We start from the raw sequence: 22,530 nt of genomic DNA, 5'->3' as shown, positions 1-22,530 counted from the left end.
TCTTGCACGGCGGACAATTTTTGTCGTGAGCGGACTGCGAGAGTCAAATAGAGATGAGAGGCAAAGACGACGAGACTGAGTGGTGGTGGTGGTGGTGGTGGTGGTGCCGGCGGTACTGGCGGTGAGCGAGCAAGTGAGAGAGCCTTAGACAAAGAAAGTGTCTGAGAAGGGAGAGTGAGAGCGAACAAATTGGGGTTAACACGTTCTAATTTGTTTGGCCTGAACCGGCTTGAAGAGAAAGAAATCATTGGGTCAGGTAGCCTGACTTGGTCCAATTTTAGCCAAAAAGACACTGATTTGGGTTAATTAGGTGGTCTGAGTTTTTGGGATATTATGCCTTTTTGAACACTCCTAATGGGGTGGTCCTAATGGAGAACGTTTCCTTGGAACACATTTTATGGAATCTCAATGGAAACTCTTTAATTTTGAAACTGGAAATATCGTGACACCAACGAACTATACCAACCTCAAGGTTCATGCCCATATTTGATGATGATAAAAGAACAAATTTCTTAAGATAGAGGGAAGCTACAACACCTAGATTTAGAAAACTAATCATATTAACGAGTATATTTAAAGCACTCATTAGGCACACTAAATGAGGAATGGTTCAATTTTTTTTTTTTTGGTCAGTCCTACTCTATGCTTACTTTACACTCACTCGTACTTTTATCCCGCCTCTGCAGGCAATTTTAAGTCAAAACTCACTCCTGAAACTTACTCGTCCCCACCCCATCACCTCCCCCTTCTATGTTGGAAGGGTGGCCACTGGGGTGAATCCCAGTGGTTAGGAATGGTTCAATTTTGAAAGTAGTGATTATGCATAACATGAGAATATATAATACATTTAAAATAATAAATTATACTCAGTTAATTAACAAGCGTTTTAGAGGCATTATTTAACAAATCCTTTTAATAAATAAATAAAAGAAGGCACGCTAGAACTATTTTCTCGTGTGGCAAACTATCATCTTTTTTAGAAAGTAAATTCGGCCAAGAAAGGAATCCGCCAGTTGGAGAAGAAAGGAATCCGCCAGTTTCAGTGGCCCCGTGCTCGTTGGAGATGAAATGTTTGACCTTGACTTTCTTGGTAGGCACACTTTTTTGCTTTCAAGCCTAAAAATTGAAGAAAAGTGGGAATACAATTTTTAATTAGAGTTAATATCCTCAAAAATCTCAAACTAATATATGTGTAATAAATTTACCTAAAATTATTTTTTTAACTATGAAAAACCCAAAACTTATACACCTATAACAAGTATACCCCAATTAATCATATAAAAATCTTAAAGCAGTACATTTGTGATAAATTTATCCCAAGCTAATTTATTCAACCGCTAAAAACCCCAAATTGATACATTTATGACAAATATACTTTCCGTTAAATTGGATTAATACCATAAAACTGTGACAAACGAAAACTAAAATCTCAAATTGGTACACATAATAATTCAACTTAATAATTTGAAATTTGTTATTAGTTTGACTATGAGTTTTCCTAGATTTGATTAAATTTAGATGGGTTTTAGTAATATGGGCCAAGTCGATTATGCGTTAGGTATGAGTCGAATCAAATATAAATCATTAGATTTGTATTACATGAAAATAAGTCAAAACGGATCAAATTGATTTATTTAGATAATATTATTTTTTTATCCTACCCGACTCACTCCCCGACCCACTCATTCTACACGTCTCTTTACCATCTTAACTTGATTAAGAAGTAACAAGGCGTCAGCTCCCTAAAAAAGTTAGGTTCTTGAATTGTGCTGAATTAACCCCACCACGAGCCCACTTGCACGAGAATCGATTAAAAAATTGCATACGAACGGCTCGCGCTTTGCGTGGGCATAAGAGGGTCCGCCTTCTTAATCTTTCGTACTTAATTTTTATCTTGTCTGGCATATATCCATATTCATTTGTTCCGTTGATGGCGTTGTCTGTTATGTAACTTTTGTCATGGTCGTACAAAGGCCTTTGGACTTCTTTTTTTTTTTTTTGAAATACAAATATTATCTGATAAGATATATTTTAAATTTATATTAAAAAGCAACTTTCACAATACAATTTATAAAGGATTTTTGCTAATTTCTTTTTATAAAGAATTTCAAACTACTCATCAATGGAACTTGATTGCCACTAGCCTCACTTGAGGTCGGGTGGCAGTGGCTCACTAACTGCTCGTCAATTGCGTGCCAACTACTTATCGAGTGACTTGAGGTTGGGTGGTAATAGCTCACAAATCACTCGTCAATTGTGTGCCAACTACTTGTCGGATTGCTCCTCAATGGCCGAGCCATACATCCTCAAGTCATCGCCCACCCTCGATCGATGGACTTATTTCTTCCAACGCACTTGCGACGACTGTGAGAACTTTATTGAACTTTCCACGCAACAAAACTTAAAAGGACATCCAATCAATATATCCTCCGTTTTTTTTTTTTTTTTTTTTGCTTGCTCCACGACAAGTTTTACATACACATTCACGTGATACAAACACCGCCTCTTTTTCCGATCCCTCTCCTGTTCCTTTCTAAAATTCTTCGAGAGGTCTCTTTACTATCGACAAACGGGCCAGGGCTTGCATACCTCGCAGAGTCAATGGAAAACCCTAATAATTCAAAAAGAAGAGATTTCTAATGCCACCGCTACCAAAACAAAAACCATGCAAAATGCACGTATAAAACAACATATTATAACGCCCGAAAATACTTCAATTAAACAAGAAAAGAAAGAAAGGAAGAAAACAGAGACATATAGACAAGAATATTCACGGACAGATATTTTCCTTTTCCTAAGTTGAGGCTCCCAAAGCAAGCCGGACCAATGACCAGAAGAGGTACCTGGTACTCTCCCCATTTACCCACGAAAAAGCAAACCCTAACCCCGACCAACTGGACACCAACGTAGACCACCACCACGAAAACGACATCGCATCTCCTGTCCCCACCATCTTGATGTTTCCCTTAGCTTATGTACAAAAGCAAACAATGACTCCTACTTAAACCTTCTAATTAATTCCTAATCTCTACTTTCATCTAAGCTCTAGGAGATCCCCCACCACTTTAGCAACTTTGCAGCCCGATCATTTGGTGATTATGGATATGACCATACAAGACCATTGATTCCTCAGGCCACGCTGATGATGCTGTTGGTCGGCGACGAGTGTGGGGTTGTTGCTGGCGCTGGTGCCGCTGCCGCCTGCTGGTCGTCAGAGGGTTTCGCCGTGGCGAGCTTGAGAGACAGGGGCCAGGGCTCCGCCGGTTCCGAAGCTGCGGTCGCCTTGTTGAGGTCGAGAGCCGCCATTTTCGAGGACGGAGGGATGGGAAGGATCGGGACCGGGCGGATGGGCTTCGACGGGGTGGGTTTCGACTGGCAGCCCTCTTTTCTTAGTCGCAGACTTTCCAGCAGTTTCTCGCCGGTTCCCGGTGAAACCGCCGGAGGCAAGGAAAGAGGGAAGCTGGGTACTTGGTGCGCTTGATGATGACCCTCCTCCATTGTAGAGCTTGAAACCCCAAAGTACTGCAGCAGATTTTCAGTCGACGTTTGAGTTTTCAGGGGGAAAAACAATTCTCAGTTGATACCATACTCTCTTCGCTTTGCAATTCCTAAAGGAAACGGGTTGGTTGTTCCACTTATGGCATTGTTCTACCTTTTATGGAGAAGAAAATCCAGAAAACTTCAATGGATTCTTGCAGTTACCAGCAAGATCCGTTTATTAAATTGGCTCTCACAGCCTCTTAACAGGCATGTACGACACAGACAGACGCAAGAACTAGTGGATTTGGGCTGTTCATCAACAGCTAGCAATAGTATGTCAGAATGGTTCAAATTTTTAGAAAAAAAGTTGATTATCATGCAATTAATGCTGTGTTTACCGAGTCGGTGGTTATGTCGAAGAGGCTGGACCGCCGGCGTCGCCGGTTCTGGTTGGTCCGCCGGAGGAAGTACTTCTGGGCGTGGCTCGCCACCTGTGTCGGCGTCCGCGTTTTCACGAAGTTCCTAGAGATCCCTCTCCAATCCCCCTTCCCCACCTTCTGGAGTCCCAGCAAGAACAGCCTGTGCTCTTCCTCCGTCCATGGAACTCCTATAAACAAACCACCGTGAGTGAATTAAATCACACAAAATATACCAAGACCCCACCGCTTCACCCGACTTGAAAAAGTTCATGAAATCGGGCCGACGCGGATACAGTTCTGCGGTTCTATGAATTTCATCTATCGAATTACCTCTCTTCCTTTCACGGCTGCGACCGGAGGGGTGAACGACATCGTCGGAGGCGTAGCCGGCGTCGACCACGTTGGAGGACTCCGGACTGTGCTCGTACTGCGAGAGGTTGTTCATGCTCGCGCTCTTCCTGAAGGCCGAGCCATCCGCCGTCAGGCGCACCCCGAACAGCATGATGCCGCCGGTCCCCTCCCCGCCACAGCCGCCTCCGCCTCCTGCTCCTCCTCCATCCATGCAGGTCCGCGAGTTATGCCCGTTGTTCCCGCACTGCGAGCAACTCCGCGACATCTTCTGGACCAGCCGCCTTTCCACTCCACTCGCCGATCAAACAAAGCACGAGTCTGAGATAAAGGGGATCTCAAAGTTTCTCAGACCATGCAAGAAGAGGAGAGAGACAGAGCGAGAGGAGAGTGCCCTTAGAGAGAGAAAGTGGGGGTAAATTGCATGGCGATGTGTGGTTGATTAAGAGAGTGGGGGAGGATTCCGCGGGGAGTAAATAAACGGCGGGGATCCGATTGTTGGGAGGGCGGTGAATGGCGGCCGTCCGAATATCGAGCGATTTAAACGAGGCCAGGTGTCTCTGGAATTTCTTTTCTTCGAGGGTGCGAAATATGACATGCGTGACGACTAGGGTAACCTTACCAATTTAATCTCGTTTAGGTACATCCGACATCTGCATACGTATGTCGATATTCATCTTTAAGCATATTTTGCTCATCCATTATCCAAATTTTAGCTATAAATCCTAGGAAATAGTTCGGGTAAATAAAATTGGTTCAATCGAGAGTTTCGTTAGAGAGGAAAATAGAAATGCATATAGTTCTTGTGAGGGAAAGAGAATATCATCCCGGGCTAGAAGAAAAGAGAGATCACTTCTATTTACCGGTAATCATATGTAGTTAGGTAAATAAAGTCGGTTTGACGGAGAGTTTTGTCAAAGAGAAAAATAGAAATGCATATACTTCTTGTGGGGGAAAGAGAATATTGTCACAGGCCAAAAGTTAAAAAGAGACAATTTCTATTTACTGGTGATCATATGCAGCCTTCCTAATTATGTGCAAATATATAAGGAAAGGACTCCAACAATCCAAAGTGATAGTTTACACAATTAATCCGCATCGCGTGTTATAATTTACATCGATAATTCCTTACCATTGTTTAGTGATCTTAACAAAGTGATTTAACCCGACTCTCCAAATGTCAAAAGCGAAAAAAAAAAAAACAATTTGAATTATCATCGAGATAAAGTATAGTTAATGTTATGGAAGAAAGGACAGTGTAGAAGGGTCCTGACTTCTTGAAATCGCCACACTTCAGAGCAAGTTGCCAAAGCCTCTTACGTGTGCGTTGGTTAATTAAGTTAATGGCAGCGATCAAAGCTGTTGACAAAAAGGTCAAGCGATTGGAGAGGGAATGTCTGCTCACCAATGGAACGACGCGATCGAGAGTGGAGGACCATGATCTTTAATTTTAGGTTTTATTGGAATGTGGGGCTGGAAATGGATTTGAGAATTGAAAAGGATAATGAATTTATAGTGGCGAAAGCAGAGGGGAAAATGGGGAAAATTTTAGAAAAAGGGTGTGGTGGTGGAGCAGCAAAGGCAGGGGGGCGACGTCTCCACCGTCGTTTCGGCATATTCGGTCGGCCCCCTCCTTTTTCATGGAAAAGGGATTTTGGGGGGTTGCGTCTGTGGTGTTGACCCCATCGTCCTTCGTTCGTCCATCGCATTCAATCGTTCCATAGTGACCAATGGTGGTGGTGATGGTGGTGGTGGTGGTGGTGGAGGATCGTGGTGGGGATAAGAGGAGTTGGAGCCGGGGCCCCGCCACCGCCACCTACCCGCGACCGCATTGCTCGCTCGCCCGCTCGCTCGCGGGATCGAGTGGTGGTGATGATGGCGATCGGCCTCGCCCTTTCGCCTCGCCCTTTCCATGTGGCTGGGCTGCGTGTGCCGATTCCTTTTTTGGCTTTCCATCTCTCCCTTTATTTTCGTCCGTCTCTTTGTAGTTTTGAAGGTTCGATTGGGCTGCCGCCTTTTTTTCCCTTTGACCTTTCGGGAGCGAGAGCGGTGACGATAGAGGGCGGATTCTCCCGTCTCTGAAGATTGCTTTGATTCGCTTCACATGCATGGAGCTTTGCTCGAAAAAGTCGACGATAACGTGTCGTCTTCCGAAGGCCGTGACATGAAATCACGATATAACAAGAAGAAAATAAGGAACAATACTTATTTTGTTTAAGGATGATTCAACGAAAAAAAAACTCAAAACTCGTATATTTGTTTTATTTAGGCGAATATGGCGATGGCTCGCCAACCGCTTGTCAATGATGCACTAGCCACATGCCAAAGTTAGGATTTTCAAAAACATTTTGAATTTATGAAGTTGAGCGAGGGCAAAGTTGAAATGAAAAAAAAAAAAAAATCTATTTGCATTCCGGAAAATCAGCATTCAAAAATAGTTGATGACTTGCCTTGGGCTAAAATCATTTAGAGAATTTTGGAAATACAATTGCATTTTTGTCGAAGGGCACTTTGCGTTTGTCAAAAGGGATTTGAGCCTAAGGCTTCATAAATGCTAAACCAAACACTCCCAAAATATTTGCTTTCCAATGGAAAGTAATCAAAAGTGGAAATGATCTTTAATTGTAAGTTTTGTTTAAGTGGTACATTTGTGATAAATTTATTACAAAACTAATTTACATTTCGAAAGTGAGAGCGATAACGATAGAGGGTGGATTCTCCCATCTTTGAAGATTGCTTTGATTCGCTTCACATGCATGGAGCTTTGCTTAAAAGGTCGATGATAACATGTCGTCTTCTTGAGGCCATAACATGAAATCACGACATAATAAGAAGAAGATGAGGAATGATACTTGTTTGTTTGAGGTTAATACAACGAAAAACTCCAAATTAATACATTTATAACAAATTTATCCCAAACTCATATACTTGTTTTGTTTAGGCGAAGCTGGTTGAGGCAAAATTAGGGTTTTCGAAGACACTTTTGGTATTAAGAAATTGAGAAAAACCAAAGCTGGAAGAAAAAAAAAAAGAGTCTATTTACAATTTACATATCTCTAAAGCAAGCCAAAAATTTTGCCAAACAACATTTATAATTGCCGATAAAGCTTTGCGAATGCTGAACTAGACACACCCAAAATGTCTGCTCACCAATGGAAAGCAATTGAAAGGGGAGGACAATTATCTTTGATTATAAGTTTTGCTCAAGGGTTAATTTCATCAAAAACCTTAAACTAGTAAATTTATTCCAAATTAATTTTTTTTTATCACAAAACTAATTTACCTTTCGGAAGTGATAGTAAATAGTAATGATAAAGGGTGGATTCTCGCAAATTTGAAGATTGCTTTGCTTCACATGCATGGAGCTTTGCTGAAAAGGTCGACAATAACGTGTGGTCATCATGTGGCTGTAACATGGAATCACAGTATAACAAGAAGAAGATAAGGAACAATACTTGTTTTGTTTAACATCAAACGCGTAAAATATGATAACAAAAAAGCGGGGTACTCTTTCAAAACGATCGACTTCACATCTTCTACAATTTTATTCTCAACAGCGATGAGACAAATTGAAACCAAATATAGTTAGAATGATTAAATTAGGAAAGCAATGTGCTCTTTGCATATCCACTTGATCAATCTTATTCCCGTTGTCTAAGATACCATTGGACCGTAAAATCAATTCACCATCCTATCATGCTATCATAATCGTGGATCATAACAGTAAGAACATACCGATGTCCTCTTTTTGTTCCTTCATCACATCTTGTGCGTTACACTCGAGGTTTTGCTCATAGATGCCCTCACGATACTAATCGAATTACGGGGAAAAACTTTTCAGTGATGCAATTTTGATAACCCATTGTCCATGATGCCGTTGGACAGTAAGATCAATTAACCATCATATCCTACTATCAAAATCGTGAATCATAATAGTAAGCACATACTGACGTCCTCTTTATAATGATACACGGATAAATTATGTTTAAGAAATACCACATTAAAAAATTAATATGGTGTAAAGTAGTTAATATATCATAATTAATTTATAATTAATTTATTAAGATTTTAAGTAAATATGAGTTTGATTGAATATATTGACGGACTTAAACTCAAGCTTCCTATCTTTCCAGACGAAAGTATCGAATTCTCGCTACCACCGCCCGGTGGCGCGCAGTTTGAGCTAGTACTCTATCCAGGGAGGAGGAGTTCGAAGCTTCGTGGACGCGATGCTTAATGCATAACGCGCGACTTACCTGTGTATCTAGGGGTCAGCGGTGGGGACCCCGGCGCCCGAGAGTTTACTTTCCCCGCGAAGCGGTGTGCAGAGGTTCCCTGGGTTACCAAAAAAAAGTATCGAATTCTGCTACGCGCTCTCCACGCTCTTTTTGTTCCTTCGTCGTAGCTTCCACGTTACGCTCAAGGTTTCGCTTGGAAAGACTTTTCGGCGCTGCAATTTTTTTGTCACCCGGTCGACCAGAGACGTCCCAATTAAAGACGACGGCGACTGCCCTCCATTTTGACAAAGCGCACTCGCCGACCAAGACATTAAAGCGCGAGCCGGCGGTGTTAAAAGTTAAAAAAGAATAGATCACGTGCCTAATGGGGCGGAGTGTCGAGAACAACAGAGATGAACGAACGGCGGTCGGGAGTTTCCTTGCAGTGGTTGGTTTCGAAGGAACGGGTGTGGTTCACGTGCCCTAAATGGCAATGGCCCCCCTCTTTTTTCTTGGCCGTGCTTCCGGTGTCGGGACGCTATTGGACACGTAATGCGTGGCGGTGAGGCGTTTGTCGCGATGCACTACGACATCGATCGGGCCACCTCGGTCCTCACTAATTTGTGGCGGCTAATGTTCCGCTCCTCAATCCATCCTGCTGGTCCTCCGCTGCTTCCTGTCCACCTAATTTTCGCAGCTCCAAAAAAGACCCAATGAGCGAGAAGAGAAACGAGAAAAGAAAAAAGAGAGGCCCTTTGAAAACGTCACCCCCTCTCCCTTTTTTTCTTCTATGGATCACACGTAATCCACGAACGGCGGACGACGGAAAGCATTTTGATTTCGTAGATCCGAATTGATGAATAGTTTTTTTATTTTTTTTTTTTTGGTAGCGAAGTTAGTCCATATATAACAACCTCTCGTGATCCGCTTAAACCCGACAGCCCACGAGAGTTGTTTGGTCATGACCGCTTGAGGCGATAAGCATTTGGAACGAGTACTCCGGTTGATGTGAGACTCGATAGATGACAACGCTTGCCTGCATAAAGTACCGATGTCCTTGTTAATGTCACGGCTCATGGCCTAGTGTCACGAGAAAGGGAAAAATTCTCCATGTGGCCTTGGAGATTCTATATACAAGATGAATTCAATCAAATAAGCCCTGCATAATGAACTATCTATTCTGATCATTCTTAGATGGTTGTGAGAAATCCGACTTGTCCTCTTTCTTATGCTCATTTCGGTGAAATTTTTTTAAGAGTGATTAAAAATGCATGCGACTGAGTGATTAAAAATTACACGTTTGATTAGTATGACGTATCACATAATGAATGACAACAAAGTGAATAAAGTACTCAACAATCAATTGTGTAATGGATCAATCTAGAATTTAATTTGTGCTCTTGTGGTTTATCAGCCTTGACGTGAATTCGGTGCCTGTTCTCATTACGTTTATGGAACTCATTTCACTATGGAGCAATATTTGCTTATGAAAGATTGTTGTCCATGTAATAGCACAAAACAAAGTCTCAATTTCACAGTTCAGGCTTCAATTTGTGAAATCCGTAAGATCTTATGAACCTCGATCCAATTTTCAGAAACCCCAAAAAGACTGGATCCTAATCTCTACAGCCTTGTACGAAAGTAAGTTTCTACAAGCACTCTCACTTTCTGCTCTAGAGAACTTTTTCAAGATGGAATTACTCCCGAAACCATCTGTCAAGTAAACTGATTTGATCTGTCAAGCAAAATTGATAAAATTTTATCTTCTGCGGATTCGTTTTAACATTCGCTCAAAGAACTCATCAAACAATTCAATGATGTTCTCTCATCATCAAAATAATCTCAAGAGATTCGATATTGATTTCCAGATCATCCGACGGAGATACCTCAGTTGCCAAAACGGCACCAATCTTGATTGTCATCGTCGTAGTTGCTCGAATGTACTTTGATTCCTGAAAATCATCCGTTCGTTCGTTGGACTCCGAATTGAAGTTAATGAATGAATCGCAAGGTTATCGAAAGGTGGGATAACCCACTTAGGAAGACAGCCAGGACACGAATCGAGCTAAATATGAGAAAACGGGCTTATGAAAGTCTTCTTTGATGGGCCCATGGGCCGGGTTGTCCTTCCCAAGTCCGACTACTGCCCCTGGGCTGGGTGGGCCCGATCTCAGCGACCTCTCGCAGGTACGAAGGATCGAATTCTTCGTATCCGCTACTAGCACACACTCCATGCTGCTTTCCCAGTTTTCCTTGGGCCAACTCCAACAGAGGGGGCAAAAAAATAAAAAAAATAAACACACACTTGCTTGACATTCCAAGAATATAAATATCCTGACTTTTCGAATGATAAAAGAAGAAAATGCACAAATACCATGTTGAATTTTTTGTCCATACATTTAATACGACACATGATATGGCTGACGACACTGTCATAATACCTAGAAAATGACGCGTTGACATGAGTAAAGAAGACGTTACAAGACATATTAGTAAAAGCCCGAAACCCGTTTCAACAAAAACGTCAACATTTTCAATTTCTCTTGAATGAAATTAATCCGCTCCACATAAATTTCAGGGTGCTTTAAAACGTCGTTGGTCACATCATACGAGGCATCAGCTCGCTTCAATGGAAAAATCTAACGGGTGTATACTTTTTTCCCCTCTCGGCTATAAAATTTGTGAGATTTTAAGGGTTCGTTTACACAGCCATGGCAAGTTCGTCCTACAGGCAAAAAGTTCAGGTGTTCTTACCTTCGAGATTTGCCCGTTCTTCTTACCTCTGTGCAATTCTCGTGGAATACTAAGTAAAAACAAAGAGGGTTGGTCCGACGAGAGGCTCTAAACGTTTCAAATGATTCAATAGGAAAATCGGATACTTGAAGTGATCAGCACACGGAAGCAACGTACGTGTTATTCTCTTCCGCCTGAAACGAGAGATTGCGCGTCAGACATATTTTCGGAACCTTTGTTAAACATTAGAGATGACATCGATGGAAAGCTCGTGGTCCGATACTGATCTCATGCCCCGCATATTCATTCGCGAGATTTCCAGTCTTCGCATGTGAACGCTCGAGTCGCTGTGATGTCATTGTCGCCAATAATAAGCTTGGGGAACAAAGTCAAGATGGACGACGAGTTCATATGCACAGACCAGATTTATAGTTAAGAATCGAGATGCGATGGATGCTTCCATTGTTTAGGAGTTGCAGTTGCGTATACCTTTCGACCTTCGAGTCTGAAAAGCGTGGGGAGGTTGAAGAGCGAAGAAAGGAACTGCGTGAGAGGGATGGAGATTCTCTGACGTCGGTCCCTTTCCTTGGCCACCGTCGTTATTCTCTCTCTTTGGAATACTTTTAGGGTTCCTTCTAGAGACAATGACTTCATCCTGCTCTGGGATATACTGCAGTTTAGGATGGCATATGCTCGTAGCTTATAATCAAAGATGAGCATTAAAGATGAGCATTTCAGGTCCCGTCCAGGTTCTATTTAGAACTTAAAAAATTACCTATCAAAACAGATTCCCTGATTTTTGAATCCTAGAGGTTGTTGGAACTCATCCTATATATCTAGGAACTTGGAACCCGGGTTTTAAGGTCGGTTCCAAGGTATCCTTAGGTTCTGTCTGTTCCAAGATTTACCCAAGTTCTATCTTGGTGAACCATCACCTCTAATGACCACTATTTACTACAATCCACTTCTCACAATTCACACGGTCACACTTAGACACATGGAGAATATAAAATATTAACAAACTAAATCTCAACCATGGGTATCGCCATAAATTAAAGCTCAAGCTAGTGATTTTGGATTATATACTTTTTATTGAACGCTATGAAATGCCTCAAGATCACACAAAGACATAAAACAATAAAAACACAAAGGCTTGTTATAAGTTCCGAGTTCCCAATTCCACCTAAAATCTAAAACCTATCTATCGGAACAAATTAACTTGAAACCTGACCAGTTTTCACCGGTTCGTTGTCAAGTTTCCATTCTACCTTAGAATTATGTTCACCTGCACTAGGGACATGGAACTCTAGCATGAAAAGAATTCAACTATGCTACTGATATTTTTCTATTTTTCCCGACTAAAAACATGGTTGAGGTAAAAACATAATGATGTTCTTTTTGGGATTTCTCCTCTACTTCCTAAGGCGACTGGAAGTATGCGTAGGCATCTCCGTTCGCACGACGCACTGTATGATTTATTCATCCCCTGTTTCGCTAAGACAGTCCTGTGCTGGAGGGAAGTCCACCATGTTTCGCATGTGAATTTTTCTCTAAAGCCTTTTTCTTTATCGGAATCACGAGTGACTTTCCCGGAGTTTTCAAATTATATATGGAATCACGAGCGAGCTTTCGTTTTATCATTGAAATCACAAGCTGGTGCGGTAGGTCTTTCCGCGGATTGAACTGAAGCGCCGCTCCTCCTCCCGTGAAGCACGGCTGCACGAGCAGAAAAGGAAAAGACGAAAGATGACCTCCCTTGGAATATGATCGTCTAGAGACTCCCCCGTTTTGTAACTTTTAGATTGAAGTTTTTTAAATGTTCGGAAGTACACTTGCAGCTGCTCAAATTAGCTCGGCCCCACTGGAGAGTAAGACTCCTTGATACAATGATTCTTCTCGCACGCTAGGGCTGGTTTTTGGGTTAACAATCGAATTCGCACGTGTACATTATATGCAAAATACAAGTTTACTTTTCAAATCGAGACCCTCTTTATCTAAAGAGCTAAAATTTCCTTAAATGGTTGATACACGAGGCAACCAAATGACACATCCGCATTAAGTTACGCTACTGAAAATACCTTGAATTTGTTGAAACGTGAAAAACTGCACACATCAGCAAAAACCCTAATCCAATGTTCTCTTTCTTCTCTCTCCCTCTCCGTGCCATCATTGGGGCCATCACGTGACCCGTGAATATAAGTTGCATGTAATACAAAATCCTCCTTCACATGCAAAGACGACTTCACGGCACGGGGCTTATCAACTTGATTCTAATACCATGTTAAAAGTACGAGAATTTTCCAACCTAAAAAAAAAAAAAAAAAAGCCTAAGTTATCATATGAAGATGAGATATTTTGATTTTGGTCCCTCACATTCTCTCCATGGAATGGCTTGCCTCACTCTGGTCATGCAGCATCCTTTCACGTGGCAAGTGAACAGTACCGTCCAGAGCAGGTCGCAGGCTCTCTCAGTGGTACCTCAAGGTCAGTGAACCTGTTTGGCACTATTCCTCCACCGAAACCCGGGGCCTCCTCCCGTCGTCAGAGAATCCTAAGCACCACCTAAATTTGAACCAACTTCTCACCCTCCTCTCCCTTCCATTATTTAAATCGCCTCCATCGTTGTCCTTTTCAGTGCCTGACAAAAACATCGACATGTCATTCTCTGTTTTCTTTCGCTAAAAGAGCTCGATTTTCACCTGCTCTCTCAACCCACACGTGGACGTGAAGTCACTCGCTGGCCACTTATGCTGAAGGGGGCTGCTGCAAGTTTCTTTAAGTAATGACATTGAGTTTGATTACTTCGTTTGATTACTTCGTTTGATGCTTTAAGCACATCGCTGTCGTGTTTGCCCTTGTTCTCGTCGTTCCGCTCTCTGGAGGAAATCATGCAATGGCGGACCAATCATGCAAACAAATTTGATACATCGTATCATGCACATTCAAATGGTTGGCATATAATATAAAAACAAGTTAATACCACCAAAATTCCTAGAATAGTATATATATATAATAAATTTACTTTCTATTAAATTTTACTGTCAAAATGTTAAATCGAATAACACATAACAATTTACGGGTGTATCAAATTAAGGCTTTACTTTCCGTTAGTCACAAGTGTACCAATTTATAATTTCTTTTGCTGTACTAATCCAATTTAACAAAAATTAATTGATAATAAAATTGTCACAAGTGAATCAATTTTGATTTTTTTATAATCAAAAAATAATTCAAGGTAAAATTATAATAAATGTACTAATTTGAGATTTTTATAATTAAAAAAATTAGTTTATAGTAAATTTGTTATTGGTGTACTAATTTCAAATTTTTTGTGGTATTAAGTATACCCTACAACAAAAGTATATCGACTATGAGGACAAACCTACTGAAAAATCTGACTTTTGCTATGTGGCAAGTCATTTAAAAATCCACTTAAACCAACAACAAACGAACCCCTAATGGAGCGTCAAGAATCCAAAAAACGACAATGTTATTTTCAATAATTGCTCGAAAGGGAGTGACCGCAAGATAGATATACGACGATCCATGGTATTTCTTATGAGAGTGCATTTAACATACATTGCGTGAACTCATCGTTTGAGAATTTGCATAAAAGGATTTGCAGAACCACCCTAAGTTACAAAGTTTCGCAGCTGTTCAAGTTGACTATGCGCATGTAAACAAAGACAATATTGGAAATTGTTTATGTGGTCCGTACATCGCTGAGCTTTTAAAATAACCATCCACGTTGCGCGGCGTAAGGTGAAATTTACAATCTACGTGGGAAGACTCGAAGGCAGAGGGAGAGACCGTAATAGTCTAAGCCCAACACAAAGCTATCGTGTCAGGAATTTAAAAGAATGCCACTTGCTTCCCGGACAGGATTTTCTTTTTCGTTTTCGCCAAACGAGGCACTGAAGACCTGTGAATTTTATTTAACTGACAACGTGGTGCCAAATTGCTTGAGGCGCATGTCCTAAGAAGCCAACCAATAAATCTTTTTTTCACCTCATAAATTATTTCGCCGCCTTTATTTAATTAACGTACAACATCATAACCCATCTTTGTAACAGAGTACGAAAAACATCATAATGTGCTGTAAAATGTGAATCTATAATGCGTTTTAGCATATAAATATGTTTTTACCATATAATTACTAAGCCACCCTTATTCAATTAACGTACAGCATTGCAATTTACGGGCCTGTCTTCAGTACTAAATACGAAAAAATTGGTAATGTATTGTAAAATGTGATTTGTGCTTTGTGTGTGTGTGTGTGTGTTTTTTTTTTTTTTTGGACTTTTCATTTTTTTTTTTGGGGCCAGAGTGGGCAAAAGTATTCCGAAAAGAGGAGGCACGTGGTCACATGGAGTTCTTCGGGTAGTGGGGACTTGGGTGGGGGAACCAATCAGGTGTCAGTGCCGTGCAAACTCCTCTGGGCCGGCCCCATCTCGGCCGTCCGCATCAAACACAGCTGGACTCTTCTGTGCGTACAACTGGCATTTCACTACTGGAGGCAGCGAATCTTGCTCCCTCCGAGACATCGTAAAATATAGATTCGGAAAACGATGATGGCCGAAAATATTTTCTTCAAATTATTTTTTTATAAAAATAAACGAATTATAAATATTTTAATCACGCCCGAAAAGGTTTATACGTGAACTGTTATGGATAATAAAAAATATTTTCATTGATTTTGATTGACTGTTTTAATAATATAAATAATATTTTTAGGAAAATAATATAAATCATTCATTTATCATGAAATAAACGGAGTATTAGTTTTGTGATTAAATTTTATCATATGTCAACAATCCAATGGTTAATGTATAAAATTACTTTTTCTCGATGACTACAAACTTGTTAAAAGTCAATGAAAATAAAGAATATTGAAATATTTGTTTTATAGGTACGGATTGGCGTGTTGATTGATTTTACTTTTCCACGTTACTCATCGTGCAGAGAGTTTTCGAGTAAGTTTCGCCAAAATTGTAATACTATTGCTTTCCATAAGGGGTTTACCTAATCATATATGGTGTCATCATTTTGAATCGGAAATAAGATAATGTGTAATATGTATTGAAAATCTAACTAATTAGTTAAGTAATATATACCAAGTGGAAAGTAATATATTACCAATTGCATCATCAAAACTCCCCAATGATATTATTCATTGTTTTGTGTTTAATACGAAAGTAATAGAATTTATTAGTTGGCTCATTTTGCTCATAATCAAATGGTTTTTTAATCAAGGTTAATACCATAAAAGCTCCAAATTGGTACACTCGTGACAAAAAACTATTTGATTCTAAACGAAATGAGCCGACTAATGGATTCCATTACTTTATTTTAAATATGAAATAGTGAATAATATCATCGGAGAGTTTTGACGATGCAATTGGTAATATATTACTTTCCACTTGATATATGTTACTTAACCAATTAGTCATATTCTCGGTCCAAAACAATTGACACATTATGTGATTGACTAAACTCCCTATCGTGGAAAGTAATAGACCTACTACAATTTTCACTAAACTTACTTGAAAATTATCCGCACAATGTGCTATATGGAAATCTAAAACACAATGAAGATATTAATCCAATTTATCATAAATTAAGGGAGTGTAAATTTGTCATAGCTGTACCAATTTGAGATTTTTAATAATTAAAATATTAGTTTTTGGTAAATTTGTTGCACGTGTACCGATTTTGAATTTTTAATATTAAAAAATTAGTTTAGATAAATTTATTATATAGTACTAATTTGAGATTTTTCGTAGTATTAATTTTTTTTATTCGACAAAAAAATGACTATTTATTTCCGTATAAGCATATTTCACCGCTTGCTCTTTGTTGGCCGTACACTCCGCTATCGATCTCACCTTTGGTTTTTGAGCAATTTGGATGCCGCTTCTCCGCCTAAATAGAGAGGAAACATGCACGTACAAATTAAGGGTTCGACTCGTCGCCTAACTTTTTCTTTTTTTTTTTTTTTTTTTTGAACAGGGTTCGTCGCCTAACTTGAAATTGGCTTCTTTTTTTCTGAACTTGGGTCGAGTTTGAGTGGCCCGAGTAACTTTGTCCGGTTGAGTTTGACCCTAAAGATACTTGACTTGATTAGTGTGAAAACCTAATTGAGTTTTTCAATTTGTCCATGTGCTTTTTTTTTTTTTTTTTTTTTCTGTTTTGAAGAAAAATGACATATGTACTTATGATATTACTTTTCATCATTTAATTATATTCTCACCCTCAAACACACTTTTAACTGGAAACAAATAGGGCAAGCACGAGTATTTCTAAATGAGTTGAGTTTGACCAAACGACCTATGTTCAGTGCTGTATACTTAAAATAGAGCCAAACTCGAGTACACTAAGTTTTGTATCGAGTCGACTTTGAGCAAAGAAGAAAAGTACAAAATCGAGTTCGAGTTGAGTTTCAATTCCAGTTAGAGGTCGATAGGGCAACGGCTAAACTCGACCTGACTCGCATTAATCTCTATATTTTTTTAATGATTATCATTTTCAACTAATTTACCAAAAAACGAGATCATAGTATTACAATGTTCCAACTCCCATTTCATCATTGTTCACAGGTACACTGAATTTGATATTAAGTTGAATTTGAGCAAAGAAATGGCCTGTTTAGTAATTATTATATTCTCGAAAACAATTTATACTCATAAATACCTCGACTCGACTCGAGGTGCCTCGATTTCTGTATTTTTATTTTTGACGATTATCGTTTTTGCCGAGAAAGGAAATCACTGCATTGCAACGTTCCAACTTCCATTTCGTCATTGTTAATGGGTTTAGATGTCTATTTATATGCGAAAATGCACGAACCAACTAAGACAGGCCGACCAAAAAAAAAAAAAAACTATTAGACGGGTCCTTAAATTAAATAATCTCGGGAAACCAACAAAAAAACTCAAGTCCCAATAACAATATTCCCTGAATTTAGACCATAATCTACTGAAATTATAAATAATGCACCGCATTTTCATTTTTCAGAAGGTGCCATTAAGGGGATGAATCGACTTAATTATTGATTTGACCGAAAAGAAACTTAAATATAGATATCTTTAACGTGCAAATGTAATTTAATTAACGAATATCTACCGATGGTGATCATAATCATACGAATATGATTGCGGGGGGGCATTAGGGGTATTCGATCGTATGACCCCACATCACGGAAAGAGAACTAAATCAAATCTTTTATTTCCATTTTGTGCAATTAAAGCAAATAATTTTCCTTTAAAAAAAAATGAATTGCTGGGATTGCGATCCATCCGAACATGCCAGCCTGGGATTACTACTCTACAGCCAAGACATATCGGACTGTCCGAATATCCGAATTCAACCCAACATTAGCAACAAACCAGGAAAATAAAAGTCAACGGAAAGGAAAAAAAAGAAGGGCGCAATTTTTTTGTGGAGGGTAAACTAGACATTTACGTGGTATGTTGTTCTATTAAGGAAATGGCAATTAAATTTCCCCAAAAAAGAATATCCAAAATGTTGCTTAAATTGCACAGGACCAATTTTGCCGGAGATTATAACGTGGATCAAGAAAATTAGACGCCTACGATTCTGGACAGCATGCCACTTTCACAATTTAACCTCTTTTTTTGTCGTAATTTTGCTGTTAAAAAAAAAAAGACACGTTGTCATAAATTGAGTCCGTCGCCCAAGTCCGATCTCAGAGGTCAAATTGTGGAAAAGGCAAACGGGGAAGTGCAGCACACGCTAAGTACATTACAATGTCTTCGCTTCTAATTCATCCTTCGAGGACATTGTAATAACAGATATATAATATAAAGGGATTTCTTATTTTAGTTCCGTAAATTTAAAAGGGGTTATAAATCACGTCATCATGATTTAATGCATTATTAGTATTAGTTCCCTAATCAATTCAATTAGGCGAATCATCGCACCCACTGCCCTCCAACCCAATAACATAGATGCAAGCTTAGGTGAATATTCCCAAGCTCAAATAATAAAATGAGGGAAAAGAGGATCTCATTGTTCTTTGCTTGCTCGCCACCTGTTTCCAATTCATTACTCTTTCCCCATTGAGAAATACACACAAAATCGCCTAACCAGGTAAATTAAAATCCCAATTTAAGAAATAAATCGGCCGAATTTTCGAAATCACTATGGATGGTAAACATACCAAGCAACGCCGAGCATTGATTATGTACCATGCTTCGTCAATGCTTTGGTAGGTGCCGTAAGTTTCTTTACCACGGTCTACCTTCTGGATCCGGTCTCGTGCGGCTCGATCACGCATAAAGTAATCGGTGCAAAGAACGCGATCGGCTCGACACGATTCCACGAATACCGAGCATTTTCGATTTTTCGTCACGGTCATTGATTGACAACAATCCTAAAGAGACGATTCACTTCATAGGGAGACGAATACAGAGCCAATAGCCAATAGCCAATAGCCAATAGCCAAATCCCCTACCTCTCTCTCTCTCTCTCTCTCTTCCCCTCTGGTCCTCGAAAGGACCATTTACATTACAGCAACAAGAACGAAGAAAGTTGCAGTCATTCATGGCCGAAGTAAAAACAGGGCTCGGTCTCTTGACTCTTCCGCATTGACTCTCTCTCTCTCTCTCCTTCTCTCGGCAACAAGAACCAATGCCCGCTCCAATCGAACCCCATTCTTTATAAGCCGCATCCATCGTTGTCTCCTACCCCAAGAAGACCCCTCCCTTCTCCTACGATTTCTTGATTCCTTCCTTCCCTCCCCAAGGGCGGCCCATTCCATGGGCACTCCCTCCCCCTCCCCCTCCCCCTCCTCCTCCTCCTCTTCATCTTCCTATGCCTGGCCCCGTCGCCGTTATGCACCGCCATCCGCTCCTTCCCGGCGGCCGCCGACGTGCCCCGGTTCGCCGAGGCCCCCGAGTACCGTAACGGCCGGGGCTGCCCCGCCGTGTCCCCGGCCTCCTCCTCCTGCGACCCCTCGCTCGTCCACGTCGCCATGACCCTCGACTCCGAGTACCTCCGCGGGTCCATCGCCGCCGTCCACTCCGTCCTCCGCCACGCCTCCTGCCCGGAGAACGTCTTCTTCCACTTCGTCGCGGCGGAGTTCGACCCGGCCAGCCCCCGGGCCCTGACCCGGCTGGTGCGCTCCACCTTCCCGTCCCTCAACTTCAAGGTGTACATCTTCCGGGAGGACACCGTCATCAATCTGATCTCCTCCTCCGTCCGCCAGGCCCTCGAGAACCCCCTGAACTACGCCCGCAACTACCTCGGCGACATCCTCGACCCCTGCGTCGACCGGGTCATCTACCTCGACTCCGACCTCGTCGTCGTCGACGACATCCGGCACCTCTGGGAGACGCCGCTCCGCCGCTCCCGCGTCATCGGGGCCCCCGAGTACTGCCACGCCAACTTCACCAAGTACTTCACCGACGCCTTCTGGTCCGACCCGGTCCTCTCCCGGGCCTTCGGGTCGCGCGAGCCCTGCTACTTCAACACGGGGGTGATGGTGATGGACCTGGCGAGGTGGCGGGAGGGGGGCTACCGGAAGCGGATCGAGGGGTGGATGGAGGTCCAGCGGCGGCGGAGGATATACGACCTGGGTTCGCTGCCGCCGTTCCTGCTGGTGTTCGGGGGCAACGTGGAGGCGATCGACCATCGGTGGAACCAGCACGGCCTCGGCGGCGACAATGTGAGGGGGAGCTGCCGGTCGCTCCACCCGGGCCCCGTGAGCCTGCTGCACTGGAGCGGGAAGGGCAAGCCGTGGGTGCGGCTGGACGAGAGGCGGCCCTGCCCGCTGGACCACCTGTGGGAGCCTTACGATTTGTACAGCAAGAGGGGCGGCAGATTCGGATTCGGGTTCGGTTCGGGTTCGGGCTCTCCTTCTTCTTTTTCCTCCTCCGGGAGCACATTGATGATGGGGTACACGAGCTACTTGCTGTGAAGAATTGGAGGATTGGCGAGACTCGATGAAGATTCTTCCATCTCTATATCATCTTTCTCTCATTACATTCGTTCAGATTGGATGATTCTTTGATAGGCGGTGTACAGATTGATTGGCGATTAGTAGGAAAGGATGAAGAACATAAATCTCTTTTTCTTTTTTTCTTTTTTCTTTTTTTCTCTTTTTGTGGGGTGGGTTGGGGGTTCCATTCGTTGTGATCATTATTTTTCAAATTCTTTTTTTTTTTTTTTTGGGGGTGTTTTTAGGTTGGACAATTGATGATTCTTACAGCACTTTCTTCTTTTTCTGTTGTTGTCGATTACATATTTGTTTAGATTTCATTTCAGTTCACAAATTTTGGAGGAAGGAGATGAATTTGTGGGAGGTTGGTTGAATGGAGAATAACACCATGTTGTTCTTTCTTTCTTTCTTTGTGTGTAGCTGCCCTTTTTTTTGTTCGTTCGATTTACAGAATTTTTGTTTTTGTTTTTTTTTGTCGATATTTGGAGTTAGGTGAGGTCCAATCAATACTGACACTCCCCACATCTCTAGTGGTTGGCTTTTGAGCCTTTGGACTTGGGTGGCAGCAATTAATCAAAGCTGCGCTCTGTTCTGGACAGATCACCACCCACATTTTCACAATGATCAATGAATGAAACCCTGAAAAAAGAAAATAAGAAAAAGAGGGAAAAAAAAAGAGAACATATTTTGCAAGTTGAGTTCCAAATCGAAAAATTTCAAATTTAATATCTATCACTTGTCCGCGTCCGGACATCGCTCTCCTCATAAATTGAAGGAAAAATTAAAAAAATCCCCAGAAAAATAAATTAAATTTAAAAAAACCACTCACGGGTTTCCATTGGGGCCTCAAAGATTTCTAAATCCAACGCCTTTGACCCCACAACAACACGACCTAAATAAAATATCATTCGAGTTTCTCAAATGTGTCATGATATTCGCAGCTGTTGCGATGTCCACGGCAACTTTCCTTTTCTTGTGCAAGTTCGCCACGCAAGCGATTGGTTCTAGAGAAGCTTAGGAGGCTTTCTTTCTTTTTATTATGCAAAAGGGAATCGATTCATCGACTTAGCTACGGCTCCGTAGCCGGTGGCGCTGGGGCATTTTCGGTGCGTTAGCTTTTTGCCTAGTTCGAAGTTTCTCCCGTCCGCGTGGCACGTCGAGAGGGTTCCAGCGCCGCCAGATCGGACGGCCGTTCGGACAAATCCGGCCGCGCTGACCAACTTTAATCCCTTGGATTCGCGACACCTAAGAGAGGAAAAAGAAAAAAGCGAAAGGAACACTTTCCGGTCCGTCGGCGGGACCCGACGTGCCTTAGCGGCTAACCAGGGATCGACACCATAAAATCGATCGATCGTCTTTTGACTTTCTTTCGCAG

At 41.4% G+C, this 22,530-nt stretch overlaps 2 protein-coding genes across 2 annotated transcripts; one reads left to right on the top strand and one right to left on the bottom strand.

Annotated features, from left to right (window-relative positions):
- Window positions 1–2,679: 2,679 nt before the first annotated feature.
- Window positions 2,680–4,757, bottom strand: LOC104432939 (transcription factor MYB1R1). Its single transcript, XM_010045537.3, has 3 exons — window positions 4,230–4,757; window positions 3,879–4,087; window positions 2,680–3,522 (listed from the first exon to the last, which is right to left on the bottom strand). The coding sequence occupies exons 1-3, from the start codon at window positions 4,513–4,515 to the stop codon at window positions 3,130–3,132; spliced, it is 888 nt and encodes a 295-aa protein (XP_010043839.2). The 5' UTR covers window positions 4,516–4,757; the 3' UTR covers window positions 2,680–3,129.
- Window positions 4,758–19,648: 14,891 nt separating this feature from the next.
- LOC104432938 (probable galacturonosyltransferase-like 9) lies at window positions 19,649–21,560 on the top strand. The gene has a single exon (XM_010045536.3). It carries the CDS (start codon window positions 20,190–20,192, stop codon window positions 21,132–21,134), a length of 945 nt encoding a protein of 314 aa, XP_010043838.2. The 5' UTR covers window positions 19,649–20,189; the 3' UTR covers window positions 21,135–21,560.
- Window positions 21,561–22,530: the final 970 nt, after the last annotated feature.

The sequence above is a fragment of the Eucalyptus grandis genome, chromosome 2, assembly GCF_016545825.1.
Source record: "Eucalyptus grandis isolate ANBG69807.140 chromosome 2, ASM1654582v1, whole genome shotgun sequence".
NCBI classification, from domain to species: Eukaryota; Viridiplantae; Streptophyta; class Magnoliopsida; order Myrtales; family Myrtaceae; genus Eucalyptus; species Eucalyptus grandis.
The sequence above is the reverse complement of the archived record's forward strand: the minus strand, read 5'-3'. Positions and strand labels throughout refer to the sequence as shown.

Excerpts from the sequence above, each read along its gene's own strand:
- LOC104432938 (XM_010045536.3), top strand. The coding sequence starts at position 20,190 with ATGACCCTCGACTCCGAGTACCTCCGCGGGTCCATCGCCGCCGTCCAC.
- LOC104432939 (XM_010045537.3), bottom strand. The coding sequence starts at position 4,515 with ATGTCGCGGAGTTGCTCGCAGTGCGGGAACAACGGGCATAACTCGCGG. Across the intron at positions 4,088-4,229 it reads CAGCCGTGAAAGGAAGAGAG|GAGTTCCATGGACGGAGGAA; the intron begins GTAATTCGATAG and ends GTTTGTTTATAG. Across the intron at positions 3,523-3,878 it reads TCGACATAACCACCGACTCG|TACTTTGGGGTTTCAAGCTC; the intron begins GTAAACACAGCA and ends AATCTGCTGCAG.